General features: G+C 49.2%; 2 protein-coding genes across 2 annotated transcripts in view; one reads left to right on the forward strand and one right to left on the reverse strand.

Annotated features, from left to right (window-relative positions):
- The window catches only part of PLAUR (plasminogen activator, urokinase receptor), a 15649-nt gene extending 14138 nt beyond the window's left edge, over positions 1–1511 (reverse strand). The window contains exon 1 of the mRNA XM_003127198.6: positions 1400–1511. Within this exon, the coding sequence (XP_003127246.2) occupies positions 1400–1448 (49 nt within the window). The 5' untranslated portion in view covers positions 1449–1511. The remainder of the gene's footprint in view (positions 1–1399) is intronic.
- LOC106507601 (uncharacterized) overlaps positions 1081–16895 on the forward strand; it is a 27238-nt gene continuing 11423 nt past the window's right edge. The window contains exons 1-2 of the mRNA XM_084961089.1: positions 1081–1199; positions 13905–14036. The gene's annotated coding sequence lies outside the window, so the exon portion shown is untranslated. The remainder of the gene's footprint in view (positions 1200–13904; positions 14037–16895) is intronic.

The following is a 16895-nucleotide window of genomic DNA, read 5'->3' on the forward strand; positions in this document are numbered from 1 at the left end:
CCTACGCCAGAGCCACAGCAACGCGGGATCCGAGCCGCGTCTGCGACCTACACCACAGCTCACGGCAACGCCGGAACCTCGACCCACTGAGCAAGGGCAGGGATCGAACCCGCAACCCCATGGTTCCTGGTCGGATTCGTTAACCACTGCGCCACGATGGGAACTCCGGATTTTTACTTTCTACCCCGGCTCCCGGTGCCCCCCCACGACGCCCACACACACAAATTCTCCTCCCCTCCGGGGCCTCTCTTCAGCGTTCTCTCCCCATCCAGCAATCCAAGAAAACTTTTAACTTCGCCTATCAGACCTGTGGAGAGTTTAACCGCAACTGACAGAGCCAAGGGGGGAAGAGTTCCTCCCGCCCACTAGCTGCTCCGGAGATGTTAGCCCCGCCCACCGACGTCCCAACGACGCCCACTAGCTCCGCCCCGACTTTCTAACCCCGCCCACCATCTCCGCCCCCACAGCATAACCCCGCCCACCAGCTCCGCCCCGACGTTCTAGCCCCCGCCCACTAGCCCCGCCCCAAGGCCTATCCCTTCCCCGGACCCCCACTGCGGTCCCTTCCCCATTCCAAATTCCGAGTTGCCCCGAGTCATTACTCATTCTAGGCCTCCCGCGGTCCGGAAGGCTTTCCGAGGTATTCATTACTAAACCACTTCCCAACCCCCACCCCTACTCCCGCCCCGCCCTGACAGTTCCTTCCCAATTTCCTTTCGTTTTTCAACACTTTTTACATTTTCCGGGGAAAGGAGTTGAGAGGGTCTTGTCGGCTTGAAAACAGTAAAGGCTCCTCGAAGGACAAGTTCTGGGTCCCCGAACCCTGGCTCTGCGACGCTCAGCCTCTCTTTAGACCTTTTGTAAAATGAGGCGCTGTCCTCTCTCTTTCAAGTGTGTGTGCGTGTGTGTGTGCGTGTGTGTGTGGAGGGGGGAGAAGAGAGGGCTGTGAGACGCCCCTACGGGGTCAGAATCCCACTTATTCATGGAGTGCTGTGTGACCTCAGGCCAGTTTCTTAACCTCTCTGTGCCTATTTTCTTCTTTGTGAAACGGAGTTAAAATAGTTACTGCCCGCCCAGTTGGAAATTGCAAGGAAGGAGTTTAGAAGAGTGCCTGGAATCAAGAACGCACTCGCCAAATGGTGGCAGAAGTCAAGTGCCTTTATTCAACTAATATTTCCTGAGCATCTACTGGTTGCCAGGTACTGTGCCGTGTGGGGCTGCAGATAGCAGAATTATTTGAGCATGAGTGTGGGGTCGGGGTGGGGGGGAAGCTGGATGCTAAGACCTCCTCTTCCAACTCATCAGACTTTGAGCTCTTTTCCCCTCCCCTCCCCTCCCTCTCCCTCCCCCGCCATCGGTCCTGGTCCCCGGAGCAGGGGTTCAGGCACCCAGCCCCTACCTGGAACGCAGATCTGAACCAAGAGCAGCAGCAGCAAGGGGCAGCCCATGTCCGGCAGCGGCTCCTGTTTGCCGTCTCCCTGCACTTCTCAGTCTGGCCCCAGGAAGGAGACGGTTTTGTGGCTCCGGGGGCTCCTCCCAACGTTTTGCGAAAGAAGGAGTCAGCTCCAGATGCGTGGGGCACCCCCCTCTTCCTCAAAAATTTCCCTTACCAGGGCGCGGCCAGCCCGGGGTGGGGGGCTGGCTCTACTCTGACTCATGCTGGCCGTAGTCACAGTTGTCCCCACACTGCCTGGGTGCAAATTCCAGTTCTCTTCCTGCCATGGGACTTTGGGCAAAGGACCTCACACCTCGGATTAAAACTTTTTTTTGCGATAGCAAATCTGCAGCTGATTATTAGATAATACAAGGCTTTCCTTAGTCTTGTTGGGAAGGATAACGGTATCGTGGTTATGTGAGAAATGTCTTTATCATTTAGAGCCGTACGCTGAAGTATTTGGGGATGAAATAACATCTCCAATTTACCTTAAAACACTTTAGCCAAAAAAGTAGAAAAGCCAAAAAGTTATGACAGTGGCTTTGTGGTTATGTGGGAAAATTATTCTTATATTTTACAGATGCTCACTGAGTAAGCCATGTCATCCCCTGCCACTGTGATAAGTTGTGTTAGAAGTTGAAAGACAGTGGTGTCTGCATTTACCTTGAAATACCTTGGGAAAAGGGAAAGGTAAAATAGCAAAAATATCTATCGAGGAGTTCCCGTCGTGGCACAGTGGTTAACAAATCTGACTAGGAACCATGAGGTTGCGGGTTCGGTCCCTGCCCTTGCTCAGTGAGTTAACAATCCGGCGGTGCCGTGAGCTATGGTGTAGGTTGCAGACGCGGCTCGGATCCAGCTTTGCTGTGGCTCTGGCGTAGGCCGGTGGCTGCAGCTCCAATTCAACCCCTAGCATGGGAACCTCCATATGCGACAAGAGTGGCCCAAGAACTAGCAAAAAAAAAAAAAAAAAAAAAAATCTATCAATTATATCAAGCTAACTTACATGCCATTCTGTCTCCTCTGTGTAAAAGTTTGTAGTAACTGGTAAGAGTTCATAATAAATGTTTTGTTAAAACACTTTTCTTTGTCTTGTTAGGGCCGCACCCGTGGCATATGGAAGTTCCCAGGCTAAGGGTCAAATTGGAGCTGCAGCTGTCAGCCTACACCACAGCTCACGGCCCGCCAGATCCTTAACCCACTGAGCAAGGCCAGGGATCGAACCCCTGTCCTCATGGATCCTAGTTGGGTTCATTACCACTGAACTCCTACAATAAGTTTTTTAAAAAGGAAGAGTGCAAAAGATAAAGTCATTTCTCCTTCCCAGGATGCTTCTGACCAGTCAGAGCAATGTAATGCAGTTAAATGCCTGAAGCAGTCACTGGCCCACATGGAGGACTCAAAAAATTTCTTTACATTTACCGAGGATCTACTTTGTGCCAGGCAACGGTCCAGGAGCTGGGGACATGGCAGGAAACCAAGTCCCTGCCCTTGAAACAGTAGGGAGTGAATATATGCTATCTAATCTGTCACCATGAGGCAGTGATAAGTAAAATGCAGAAAAACAAAGGAGGTTCAAGGATACAAGTGAGGCGAGGTTGGTTTTAGGCCAGGTGATCCAGGAGGGCTTTCCTGAGGAGGTGGCCTTTGAGCAGAGGCTGAATGTAGTGCGAGAAGATGGGCAGATGGTCCAGGAAGAGTTCCAGGGAAGGGAAACAGCCAGTAAATACAAAGGTCTAGAGGTGGGAGGGGACCTGAGGCGACCTAAGGAACAGCAGAAAGGCCAGCGTGACGGGAACAGAATTGGGAGGGACACAGCTGTAGGCTGTGAGTAAGCCCTAGTCACCCCTGCCACTGTGAAAATGATTATACTATTGTTATTCTTACTAATTCACCAAAGTCTTAAGGTAATCATTTTAAGACAAGGTAAGAAAAATCCTGAAAAAAAAATCCTCTTTTCTTTTCTTTTTTTTGCTTTTTAGGGCTGCACCCAAGGCACATGGAGGTTCCCAGGCTAGGGATCTAATCAGAGCTACAGCTGCCAGCCTACGCCACAGCCACAGCCACGCAGGATCCAAGCCTCGCCTGCAACCTATGCCGCGGCTCAGAACAATGCCAGATCCTTAACCCCCTGAGCAAGGCCAGGGATTGAACTTGCATCCTCATGGATACTTGGGTTCTTAACCTGCTGAGCCACAGTGGGAACTCCAGAAATCCTCTTTTCTAAGAGGCAGTACAGCCTAGGGGTTAAGAGTGTGGGGTCTGGGATCAGACTCTGAAGGTTCAAATTCTAGCTACACATTAGCTGTGTGGTCTTGGGCAGGTTACTTCACCTCTCTGTGCTTGAAGTCCCTTATCGGGAAAGCAAAGTGCCTCTCTCCCAGGGCTGGTGGGCTAAGGACATAAAAAGGGCCCCCCAGTAGATTGCCATCATGCCTGGCACGTAGTAAGTTTTCAGCAAAAACATCACTGCCATTGTTATTAGACTCTGGCCCTGAATTTCCTCTCTGTGGTATGGGGAGGAAGGCAGTGCCGTCAGGAGTCTGAGGACAGCGGCTGTCATGCTGACAACAGCAGGATACGTCACCTGGGTCAACAGATATCCTTCCCCCACAAGCCATGACTTCCTCATGTGGCAAAAGGGGCCTCTTTTGGGGTTGGCCTGAAGATGGAGTGGCATGTGAATGCAGATGAAATGAGAAGAGAGGAAGTTGGGGTGTTGGTCCAGGTGGGCCTGAGACCCAGCTCGGCCACTTGCTCCTGGGGGACCCTGGGCAGGTGGCTTCACTTGGCAGATCTTGCTCTTCCCAGCTGTGAAATGGGGTTGGGGTTGGGGTGGCTGGAGGCATCTCTTAGGGCAAAGTAAGTTCAGGTTGAGGGTCACATGGAGCTGTGGGGTCTGGACCTATCACTTCCGGGCTGGATGAGCTCACTTCTCCAGGCAGAGATATTCTCTCTTACTTGAAGAATTAGAGAAATAAACTGAGAGCGCTCCCATCCCCACCTCAGACTGCTCTGGTCTTGTAAATCTGTCCATCTGTCTCCCCCCTTTTTTGGGTCTCTCTGTCTCTGTCTTTTTCTACCTCTGTTTTACTCTTTTTCTTTGTTTCTGTTTCTCTTGGTCTCTCTCTGACTCTGTCTCCCTCTCTCTGTGTCTCTGTATTTTTTTTTTTTTTTTTTTTTTTGCTTTTTAGGGTCATACTTGCAGCATATGGAGGTTCCCAGGCTAGGGGTCTAGTCGGAACTACAGCTGCCAGCCTACACCCCAGCCACAGCAATGCAGGATCCAAACCACATCTGCGACCTATACCACAGGCAATGCCGGATCCTTAACCCACTGAGTGAGGCCAGGGATCGAACCTGCAACCTCATGCTTTCTAGTCGGATATATTTCCGCTGCGCCACGATGGGAACTCCTATATCTTTTTTTCTGTTTTTAGTCTCTCTCCATGTCTTCGTTTCGGTCCCTCTGTTTCGGTCCCTCTCTTTCTATCTCTGTCTCTGACTCGCTCTCTCTGTGTCTCAAGTGACACACACTGTGAGGTCCAGTGACGTGTTACACGGGAGGGGGCAGGCAGGAGGCTGGGCTGTGCAAGACGCCAGAAAAGCGGCTGGAATGTCAGCTCCTTCCTCTGTGACTCACCTGGGCCTCGCCCGTCTCTTACCTGCCTGGGGGTTCCTGGTGAGGCCCACAGTTTCGGGGGCTTCCCAGGGCTGAGGAGAGGAGAATTCTCATGCAGAGACAGAGGGAGAGAGATGAGAGAGACACACAGACAGACACACACACACACACATACACACACAGGGAAGGAGACACAGCGAGAGAGATAGAGCTAGAGGCTGAAGACAACTCAGGGGGAATCAGAGAAGGGAGAGAGAGACTGAGAAAACAGGAGGTGGGAGGAGTTCCTGTCATGCTCAGTGGTTAATTAATCCAACTAGGAACCATAAGGTTGTGGGTTCCATCCCTGGCCTTGCTCAGTGGGTTAAGGATCTGGCATTGCCATGAGCTGTGGTGTAGGTTGCAGACGTGGCTCGGATCGGGAGTTGCTGTGGCTGTGGTGAAGGCTGGCAGCTGCAGCTCTGATTCAACCCCTAGCCTGGGAACCTCCATACGCTGAGGGGGAGGGGGGGGGGAGGAGGGGGAGGAGGAGGAGGGGGAGGAGGGGAAGGAGGGGGAGGAGGGGGGGAGGGGGAGGAGGAGGAGGGGGGAGGAGGAGGGGGGGAGGAGGGGGGGAGGAGGGGGAGGAGGAGGAAGAAGAAGAGGAAGAAGAAGAGGAAGAGGAAGAAGAAGAGGAAGAGGAGGAAGAGGAAGAAGAAGAAGAGGAAGAAGAAGAGGAAGAGGAAGAAGAAGAGGAAGAGGAAGAAGAGGAAGAGGAGGAGGAGGAGGAAGAGGAAGAGGAAGAGGAAGAAGAAGAAGAAGAAGAAGAAGAGGAATACCCCTCAAGAGCAGCAGAGCTGGGAAACCCCCACGATCTCCTTCCCTCTTCCCCCATTTTCCAGACAGAGAAACTGAGGCCCAAAGGGGTGCCATTAAATGAGTTCCCTCCCCTTTCAATGCGACTGGGTGACTGTGCTATGCACGGCACTTGTCTGAGTGCTTTTCTGTATAACTCAGTGAATCTTCAGAGTCTCCTGTTTTACAGTCGAGGAAACGGGGGTTTAGAAAGGTGTGGTGGGCTGAACCTGCCTCCCAAGATAGCCAGGTCCTCAGCCTGCCACCTGTGAATGTCCCTCATGGGAAGAAAGGGTCTCTGCAGATGTGATTAAGTCAGAGTTTAAGATGGGGACATTATCCTGATGATATGGGTGGGTCCTACCTGTAACCACCAGTGTCCTTACAGAGGCAGGTGACTCGCAACTTATAGGCAGAAGCAGATGAAAGCAGGGTCAGAGAGAGAAGCTGCTTTGCTACCGAATTTGAAGATGGAGGAAGGGGCCACGGGCCAAGGAATGCAAGGGGTGCAGCTCCAGCTACTGAAAAAGGCAAGGAGGGTGTTCTCTTGTGGCACAGCGTGTTAAGGATCCGGCATTGTCACTGAGTCAGCTTGGGTTCAGTCCCTGGCCCAGGAACTTCCATATGCTGCGGGTTCGGCCAAAAAAAAAAAAAAAAGAAAAGAAAAGAAAAAGACAAAAGGCAAGGAGACCACTGCACCTCTACCATCTGCAGAGGGAGCACTGCTCTGCTAACCCCTTGGTTTGAGCCCCTGAAGACCCATTTCAGGTTTCTGACCTCTGTGCTGTAAGAGAATACATTTCTGTTGCTTTAAGGCACTAGGTTGGTGGTAATTTATTACATCAACAATAGCAACTGAATACAAGCGATTAAGTCACTTGACTAAGATGACTTGTAAGTATAGATCTTGGATCCAAGCAGCCTGGCTCTACCACCCACGCTCAAAATTACAGCGCTGAGTGTCACTGCCCTGGAGGGACGAGAACCAGCTGTTGGAAGCCCCAGCCTCTTTCCATCCCATCCTCCCTTCATCCCGTTTGCCACACTCCTTCTGGCTTCATGGGGTTGGGGTGACCTGGGGAGAAGAGGGGATCCAGAGGGGAAAGATGTGTTGAGTTTGTGCGAAGGAGATTTTCCTCCCTCTGGCACTGAGCAGCTCAGGTTTCCCCAGTTAGCTGCAGTAGCAGAAATAACCATTCCATTGCAAGGGCTCATGTTGCTAATAGATAAAAAGTCCCTAGTAGGGACTGAAATATGAGAAAGAGAGAAAGAGAGAGAAAGAAAGAAAAGAAAGAGAAGGAAGAGAAGGAAGGCAGGAAGGAAGGGAGAGAGAGAAAGAAAGAGAAGGAAAGGAAGAGAGAAAGAGAGAGAAAGAAGGAAGGAAGGAAGAAAGAAAGGAAGGAAGGAGGAAAAAGAAAGATAGGACAGGGAGGGAGGGAGAAGTGCATCGACGTCCAAGTCCTGACTCCTGGTACTTAGGATGTGACCTTATTTGGAAACAGGGTTGTTGCCGAGGTAATTAGTTAAGATGAGGTCACAAGGGAGTGGGGTGGGCCCCTAAACCAGTGTGACTGGTGTCTTTAGATGGCCACGTGTGAAAGAACACATTTGCAAAACAGAAACAGATGCAAAGAGTTTGAAACCAAACTTATATTCACCAAAGGGAAATGTGGGGGTGGGTGGAGAGGGATAAATTAGGAGGTTGGGATTAACATGCACACATGTACTATATATAAAATAAAAAATAGATAAGGAACGAGGACCTACTGTCTAGCACAGGGAAATCTACTCAAAACTGTGTGATAACCTATGGGGGAAAAGAATCAGAAAAGGAATGGGTATATGTGTACAGATAACCGATTCACATTGCTATACACCTGAAACTAGCACAACAGTGCAAGTCAACCGTATTCCAATAACATTTAATTAAAAAAAAGAAGAAGATAGCCACGTGAAGACAGAGACACGGGAAAAGGCCATGTGATGCTAAAATCTGAGATTGGAGTTATGAGCTGCCAGCCAAAGACTGCCAGCATATCAGCACAGCACACAGCCCTCACAACATCTGGATTTTGGACTTCCAGTCTCCAGATTGTGAGACAATACATTTCTGGTTTTTCTTTCTTTTTTTTTCTTTCTTTCTTTCTTTCTTTTTTTTTTTTTTTTTTTTTTATGGCTGTGGCATATGGAGGTTCCCAGGCTAGGGGTCTAATTGGAGCTTCAGCTGCTGGCCTACGCCACAGCCACACCAACGCCAGATCTGAGCTGCGGCTGTGACCTACACCACAGTTCATGGCAATGCCGGATCCTTAACCCACTGAGTGTGGGGGCCAGGGATTGAACCTGCATCCTCATGGATATGAGTCGGGTTCATTACTGCTGAGCCGCGACAGGAGCTCCACATTTCTGTTGTTTTAAGCCACCCAGTTTGTGGTACTTTGCTGTGGTGGCCACAGGAAATTGATATAGTTCCTATGAATCGATAGAAAAATTAGGAAAAGACAAAAGAGGAGGCACAATGGCTCTTATGAAAATGATGCTAATATACCATTTGGGGCAGCTGGCTTTTGCTGTCATAGCACCTCAGAATTAAGTGGCTCGAAACAAGCAAACATTACGCCTGGAGAGTCTGTGGGTGGTCTGGCCTCATCTTGGTTCAGGTTGGCTTGGCCAGGCCCGGTTGGTCTTAGACGGCCTCACTTGGAGGTTGTCAGCTGGAAAAGCTGGGATGCTCAGCTCCCGCATCCTGCAGGAGGCAAGCTGGTTCACACAGCAGCAGAACGGTTCTCGGCAGTAAGAAAGTGACAATTAGAAGCTGCAAGTTCCCCTTAGGTGAAGCTCAGAACCCATGCGATCTTCTTTTTTTCTTTTTTTGGCATGTGGAAGTTCCCAGAACAGGGGTCAAACCCCAGCCACAGCAGTGACCATGCTGGATCCTTAACCCACTGAGCCACCAGGGAACTCCAATTTCTGCTACATTCTATCAGGCAAAGCAAGTTCCAAGGCTGGCTCAGAGTTGAGGAAAGGGAAATAGATTTGATCTCTTGATGGAAGGATCCACAGAGAATTCATGGCCACAATCACCTATAGATTGGCCAAAATAAAACCATCGGATGATACACAGAGTTGGAGGATCTGCAGGGACCACCCCACACTGCTGTAAATTGGTACAACCCCGTGGACGGTCATTTTGCAATTGTTCTCAAAGTTACAAATGTAGAAAACCTTTTTGACATTTCAAAACCACTTACCACATGAGCGAACTTGGTACATAATTCTTTACAGCGGCAGAGTTTGTAATACCGAGCAATGGGAACATACCTAACAATACAAGAAGCACACTTATCCAGCAGAAAAAAAGAAAGAGGAAACTCTGTAAGTCAGGTTACATGATTGTCAGGTAGAAAAGTCTAGGGGCAGGACAGTGTGTTTGGTCATAAAAGGGAGCTGCATGTGCTGGTACTTATTTCGATGTGCATGAAAGAACTTCTCCGATGTCCCCTCACCTCCAGGTTTCAAATTAAGGGCAAGGAAACATCCCTTCCCTGTCTCCTTGCCCTTCATGCTCTTTACCCTGAAAACATCATGTTTGTGCAGCTCGTGGCCTGTGTACCCAGCCCGAGTTATCAACTAACCTTTGCGGAGACTGGCTTCCAGTCACGAACCACCAGGAGCCCCTCCCTCCTCCCTGGTTCCCCGGGGACGGTTCTCCCTCTTCCACTGCTCCTGAACAAAGGGGCTCAGGGCTCACCCGGCAAGGAGGTGGGCCTCCTCCCCAAACTTGTCCCTGCTGCAGCGCCCTGGCAGGAGGAGTCCCCAGGTTCCCTTCCCCCTGAGGACTGGTGCCTTCTAAAGCGAGCTCCTTGATGCGATGCCTTCATCGCCCCATAGCCTGGGAAGCCTGACCGGCCTGCACTTTGAGTGGCCTTGGATTGGTCCTTTCTCTTGGTTGGGAGTTCTCCTCTGAGCCAAAAGGAGAGGCCCACACAGCCTTGCCAGGCCTGCTGCTAGATGGGAAGGTGAGGAGGAAGATGAAGATGATGATGAATATGATGAGAAGAGAATGAGGACGGTGACGATGAGATGATGACGGTGATGATGAGATGATGATGAGATGATGATGCTATAGAGTGTCTGTTGTTCTCAGCTCTTGCTGATACATCAGCTCATTTTATCCTCACAGCAGCCCTTTTCTGTAGATCCTCCTAGTTGCCCTGCTTGACAATCGAGGAAGCTGAGGTTCAGGTGGGTGAAATGTCCCAGACCACCCAGCTGGAAGCAGCTGAACGGAACTTAAATCCAGGCCTTATGGCTCCATGGCGCTCATCCCCCTCTGGATGCGCGCGCGCTTGTGTGTGTGTGCACGCTTGTGGGTTCCTGGAAGCCTGAGCGTCACTAGTACAAATCCCCCCTATGGTCATATTGCGACCATTGATCGAGAGCTTCCTGAAGGCACTGGCCTAAGTCGGTTTAGTGTCCCTGGGGCAGTGACACCTCACTCTCCTTGTCTGTCACGTGCTTAGGGACTGGTGGAGGCCTGACAACATAACTTCTTTCCTTCCTGGGATGTGCCAGTCCAGCTATGGTCTCCTAAGATCTAATATAGATATTGGGGGTGGGCATCCTTGACCTTGCCCCCTGAGGCCAGAGCATGGGCTTGCAGGAGGATAGACCTGCCCACTGGGGATTAACAATTGTGGTGGCTTTTTGGAGTTCCTGCTGCGGTGCAATGGAATCGATCTCCGGCCCGGCACAGTGGGTTAAGGATCCGGCATTGCCATGGCTGTGGTTTAGGTTGCAAGTATGGCTCAGATCCTGCACCAGAGCAGTGACAATGCCAGTTCTTTAGCCACCAGTCCACCAGGGAGCTCCAGCAATTGTGATTTAAAATCATAGGCTTTCAGAGCCACAGTCATCAAAAGTGTGGTACTGGTACCAAAATAGACAGACAGACCAATGGAACAGAATAGAGAACCCGGAAATAAACCCTGACACCTATGGTCAATTAATCTTTGACAAGGGAGGCAAGAACATAAAATGGGAAAAAGAAAGTCTATTCAGCAAGCACTGCTGGGAAACCTGGACAGCTGCATGCAAAGCAATGAAACTAGAACACACCCTCACACCATGCACAAAAATAAACTCCAAATGGCTGAAAGACTTAAATATACGACAGGACACCATCAAACTCCTAGAAGAAAACATGGGCAAAACACTCTCTGACATCAACATCATGAATATTTTCTCAGGTCAGTCTCCCAAAGCAATAGAAATTAGAGCAAAAATAAACCCATGGGGCCTAATCAAACTGAAAAGCTTTTTCACAGCAAAGGAGACCAAAAAGAAAACAAAAAGACAACTTACAGAATGGGAGAAAATAGTTTCAAATGATGCAACCGACAAGGGCTTAATCTCTAGAATATATAAGCAACTTATAAAACCCAACAGCAAAAAAAAGCCAATCAATCAATGGAAAAATGGGCAAAAGACCTGAACAGACATTTCTCCAAAGAAGATATACAGATGGCCAGCAAACACATGAAAAAATGCTCAACATCGCTGATTATAAGAGAAATGCAAATCAAAACTACCATGAGATACCACCTCACCCCAGTCAGAATGGCCATCATTAATAAATCCACAGATAACAAGTGCTGGAGGGGCTGTGGAGAAAAGGGAACCCTCATGCACTGTTGGTGGGAATGTAAACTGGTACAGCCACTATGGAGAACAGTTTGGAGATACCTTAGAAATCTATACATAGAACTTCCATATGACCCTGCAATCCCACTCTTGGGCATCTATCCGGACAAAACTCTACTTAAAAGAGACACATGCACCCGCATGTTCATTGCAGCACTATTCACAACAGCCAGGACATGGAAACAACACAAATGTCCATCGACAGAGGATTGGATTCAGAAGATGTGGTATATATACACAATGGAATACTACTCAGCCATAAAAAAGAATGACATAATGCCTTTTGCAGCAACATGGATAGAACTAGAGAATCTCATACTGAGTGAAATGAGCCAGAAAGACAAAGACAAATACCATATGATACCACTTATAACTGGAATCTAATATCCAGCACAAATGAACATCTCCTCAGAAAAGAAAATCATGGACTTGGAGAAAAGACTTGTGGCTGCCTGATGGGAGGGGGAGGGAGTGGGAGGGATCGGGAGCTTGGGCTTATCAGACACAACTGAGAATAGATTTACAAGGAGATCCTGCTGAATAGCATTGAGAACTTTGTCTAGATACTCATGTTGCAACAGAACAAAGGGTGGGGAAAAAAATGTAATTGTAATGTATACATGTAAGGATAACTTGATCCCCTTGCTGTACAGTGGGGAAAAAAAATCATAGGCTTTCAGAATTGAAAGAAATGGATCTTAGGGTTCAACACACTCAGGCCCCCAAACAAGGGAAGAGAGGTCCTCATAATTATACCTCAAAGGAGAGGTGGGGACTCTAGGTTTGTGCAGAGACATTCCAAGCGCTGGGGCTGGAAGGCCCTTTGGGGGCGGTTGAGATGGACCTTATTCTCATTGAACAGATAGGCACATCAAGGCTGCCCAGCAGAGGCAGGGGTGAGAGAGCAATGCCGGCCTCATCCAGAGCAGGGCTGTCTTTCCTCTCTCCTCATAGTGAAGCCCAAGGGTCAGAGGGGCCTGGGTTCAAATCCTTGTTGTGCCCACATCCTCACTTTTCGGCCTTGGACAAGGGCCTGGGCTGCTCTGAGCCTTAGTTTCCTTCTCTGTGTGATGGGAAAACTAGGGCTGATTTCAACGGTATCAGTTATTAAAATATTGAGATGGGACTTCCCACTGTGGCTCAGTGGTAACAAACCGGACTAGTATCCATGAGAATGTGGGTTCAATCTCTGGCCCTGCTCAGTGGATAAAGGATTCAGCATTGCTGTGAGCTATGGCATAGGACTCAGATGTGGCTCGGATCTGGCGTCACGTGGCTGTGGCATAGGCCAGCAGCTGCAGTTGCAATTTGACCCCTAGCCTGGGAACCTCCATATGCTATGGATGTGGCCCTAAAAAAGCCAAAAAAAAAAAAAAAAAAAAAAACAAAAAAACAAATTGAGATACTTCCAAATTTGATTGGTAAAAATCTTCCCTCCCAAGACTCTGGCTTCCCCACACCCAGTGACAGGTCTGGGTCCTCCCAGACACCCCCAGTTTCCAGTAACTAAAAGGGAGACGCCAGGTCCATGGAGGGCACCAGGATGCCACTCTAGTAATGGGGTAGAATTGTTACCGCCATATAGCCTGGCCTAGACTGACTGATGGTCAAATATTTTGAATACGCCTCCTGAGGCTAATGGCTAATGGTAATGGTAGGATTTTTTTTTTTCCCTTCATGGCTGCATGCATGGCAGATGGCGGTTCCCAGGCTAGGGGTCAAATCGGAGCTTCAGCTGCCAGCCTACACCACAGCCACAGCAACCCTGGATCCAGGCCACATCTGGGACCTATACCACAACTCGTGGCAACACCAGATCCTTAACCCACTGAGCAAGGCCAGGGATCAAACCCACATCCTTACAGACATTATGTTAGGTTTTTAATCTGCTGAGCCACAATTGGAACTCCCGGCTTGCAGGATTATTTTAAGGGTCCAGTGAGTTAACATCTCTATGGAATGACCAGCAAACTTAATAATGATAGGAATAATAATAACATACTCATCATCCTTTTTTAGGGGGGCCATGTCTCTGGCCAATGGAAGTTCCAGAGATTGAACCAGTGCCGAATCAGCAACCCCAGCCACAGCAGTGACCATGCCAGATCCTTAACCCATTGAGCCACTGAAGAATCCCCCATCATCCTTCTCTGGCTTCAGTGTGTAGCCTCAGGCTTGTCCCACATGCCCTGCAGGACTCAGTCTCCCCATCTCTGAGCTCTCTAAGTCCCCTCCCTGCCCAGTGTCCCAGTGGCCCAGATGGCAGGTGAGGCCTCTATCTCCCCAGCTTATTTGCTCTCCCTCTCCCAGGGCTGCCTCCCTAGCCAAGGCTCCAGGATAAAAGGCCTGGGCACCTGGGTCCTGCTTCCTCCTCTCCAGCCTGGATCATACTCTGGCTTCTCCCTCCTCTGGCGTTCCTTGGAGCGCTGGCAGCCCCAGAAGGTAGGCATGCTTTGCATGGTCCCTCAGAGAGCGAGAGGGTGGACCCTTAGGTCCCGTGGGTGGTGGGAATTTGGCTTCAGAGTCTGAGCCCCTGCTCCTCTGCCTTGGCTTTTTGTCTGGCACAGGCAGCGGAAGAGAGTATTTGAGAGCATAGTTCTGGAGCCAGGCTGTCTGGGTTCAAATCTTGGCTCTGCCACTTTTTAGCTGTGTGACCTTGAGAAAGCCACTTAATCTCTCTGTGCCTCAGTTTCCCCACCTGTGAGATGAAGGTGATAATGACTCTGCATCAGGGGACTGTTGGGGACATTCATTAAATTAATATGTTTGAAGAGATAGAAAAGCAGTAAATTCATTAACTTGAGACATCTGGATTTTCTCTTTTCTTTTACTTTCTTTCTCTTTTTTTGGCTGTGCCCATGGCATGTAAAAGTTCCTGGGCCAGGGATGGAAACTTTGTCACAGTGGCGACCCTGGCCACAGCAGTGACAATGCCAGATCTTTAACCCACTGAGCCACCAGGGAACTTCGGGGTTGTCTTTAATTAGCAGTAATCTTTTGATACTTGACTACATGCTACCTGCTTTTTTTTTTTTTTGCAAAAACTCCTATATACCTTGGCTCCCCCCCCCCTTTTTTGGCTGCATCTAAAGAATATGGAAGTTCCTGGGCCAGGGATTGAACCCCCACCACAACAGCAACCTGAGCTACTGCAGTGACAGTGCCACACCTTAACCTGCTGAGCCACAAGGAAACTCCACTATCTTTTTAGAACAGTCTCTCAGAGGCTGTATCCCAGGCTTAGGTTCTCAGCACCGCTCCAAATAAAACATAACTCTCAACTTAAAAAAAATATGGTTGGGAGCTTTTTTTTTGGCTTTTTAGGGCCGCACCCGGGGCATTTGGAAGTTCCCAGGCCAGGGGCTGAATCGGAGCTACGCCACAGCCACAGCAACATCAGATCCGAGCCGAGCCTGTGACCTATACCAGAGCTCATGACAACACCAGATCCTTAACCCACTGAGTGAGGTCCGGGATTGAACCTCAAGCTCATGGTTCCTCGTCGGATTTGTTTCCACTCTGACACAACGGGAACTCCTGTTTGAGGAGTTTTTAAGAGCACAGAATAGTATGAGGCCATGAGTAGTCCTGTCTGATGGTGAGCTCTTATGAATGACTTATTTTTATTCATTTACCTTGCCTGCCTATCTCCCCTTTGGTTCTTTTTTTTTCTCTTTTTAAATTTTGTCATTTTTTGTTTGTTTGTTTGTTTGTTTTTGCTATTTCTTGGGCCACTCCCGCGGCATATGGAGGGTAGGGGTCGAATCGGAGCTGTAGCCACCGGCCTATGCCAGAGCCACAGCAACGTGGGATCCGAGCCACATCTGCAACCTACACCACAGCTCACGGCAACGCCGGATCGTTAACCCACTGAGCAAGGGCAGGGACCGAACCCGCAACCTCATGTTTTCTAGTCGGATTCGTTAACCACTGCGCCACGACGGGAACTCCAAATTTTCTGTCATTTTTTAAAGTTTTATTGAAGCATAGTTAATTTACAATGTTGTGCTAATTTCTGCTGCGCAGAATGATGCCTTTGAACACGGACACACATCCATTTTCTTTCAGATTCTTTTCCCACATAGCTTATCACAGAGCGCTGGGTAGACCTCTCTGTGCTGTACAGCGGGTCCCCATTGGCCAATCCTTCCATGTGGGCCAACCCCAAACCCCCAGCCCATTCCTCCCACCCCCACCCCCAACCTGTCCTCTTTGGTAACCACAAGTTTTTCAAAGTCTGTGAGTCCATTTCTGTTCTGCAAATTAAGTTCATTTGTAGCCTTGTTTAGACGCCACATCTAAGTGATATCATATGATATTTGTTTTTCACTGTCTGACTAACTTCACTTAGTCCTATCCTTTGGTCCTATCCTTTGGTTCTTTTGGCAAACTACTCCCCCATCTGGCCTCCCATCTTTCTAAGACAGTGACACTGTAGTCCCTTTGTGATCTTCCTGACAACCTTGGAAATCTTCATTCCCATTTTGCAGATGAAGAAAATGAGGCTCAGTCTGGGATGAGGGGAAGGGCTTGCCCAGAGCCAGAGTCTGATGGGCTGGAACCAAACCTGGAGCTCACATCTCTCGGTTCTGGGCTTGGCGGGGAGAAGTTAGGAGGATGAGTTTCATGCTGAGATCAGATGGAGACGGTCCACAGCTCCAGCGTGGAGATGCTGGTTCCCTCTCCTAGGCTTTGCCCACGCTGCTTCACCCACCCAGGATGCCATTCACATGCCACTGGGACCAGGTTCTTTGATCTTCTCCCCATAGCCTTCCAACCCCAGCCCTTAGTTACTATTTTTTTTTCATGGCAATACTGCACAAATAACTGATTTTATGATTGTACCTAAGCACTTGTCTTTGTTTCAAAATTTTTTTATTATAGTTGATTTACATTGTTCTGTCAATTTCTGCTGTACAGCAGAGTGACTCAGGCATCCATTTATACACACTCTTTCTCCTATTATCTTTCATCGTGTTCCACCATGAGTGATTGGACATAGTTCCCTATGCTATTCAGCCCCAGCCGTTAGTTCTTTTTTTTTTTTTTTTTTTTTTTTTTTGTCTTTTTGCTATTTCTTGGGCCGCTCCCATGGCATATGGAGCTCCCAGGCTAGAGGTCCAGTCAGAGCTGTAGCCACTGGCCTACGCCACAGCCACAGCAATGGAGGATCTGAGCCACGTCTGCGACCTACACCACAGCTCACGGCAACACCGGATCGTTAACCCACTGAGCAAGGGCAGGGACCAAAACCGCAACCTCATGGTTCCTAGTTGGGTTCGTTAACCACTGTACCACGAC

This window comes from Sus scrofa, chromosome 6, assembly GCF_054392235.1.
Source record: "Sus scrofa isolate SSC_HxYL_T2T_F1_AM1 chromosome 6, Sscrofa_HxYL_maternal_Yorkshire_Landrace_v2.0, whole genome shotgun sequence".
NCBI lineage: Eukaryota > Metazoa > Chordata > Mammalia > Artiodactyla > Suidae > Sus > Sus scrofa.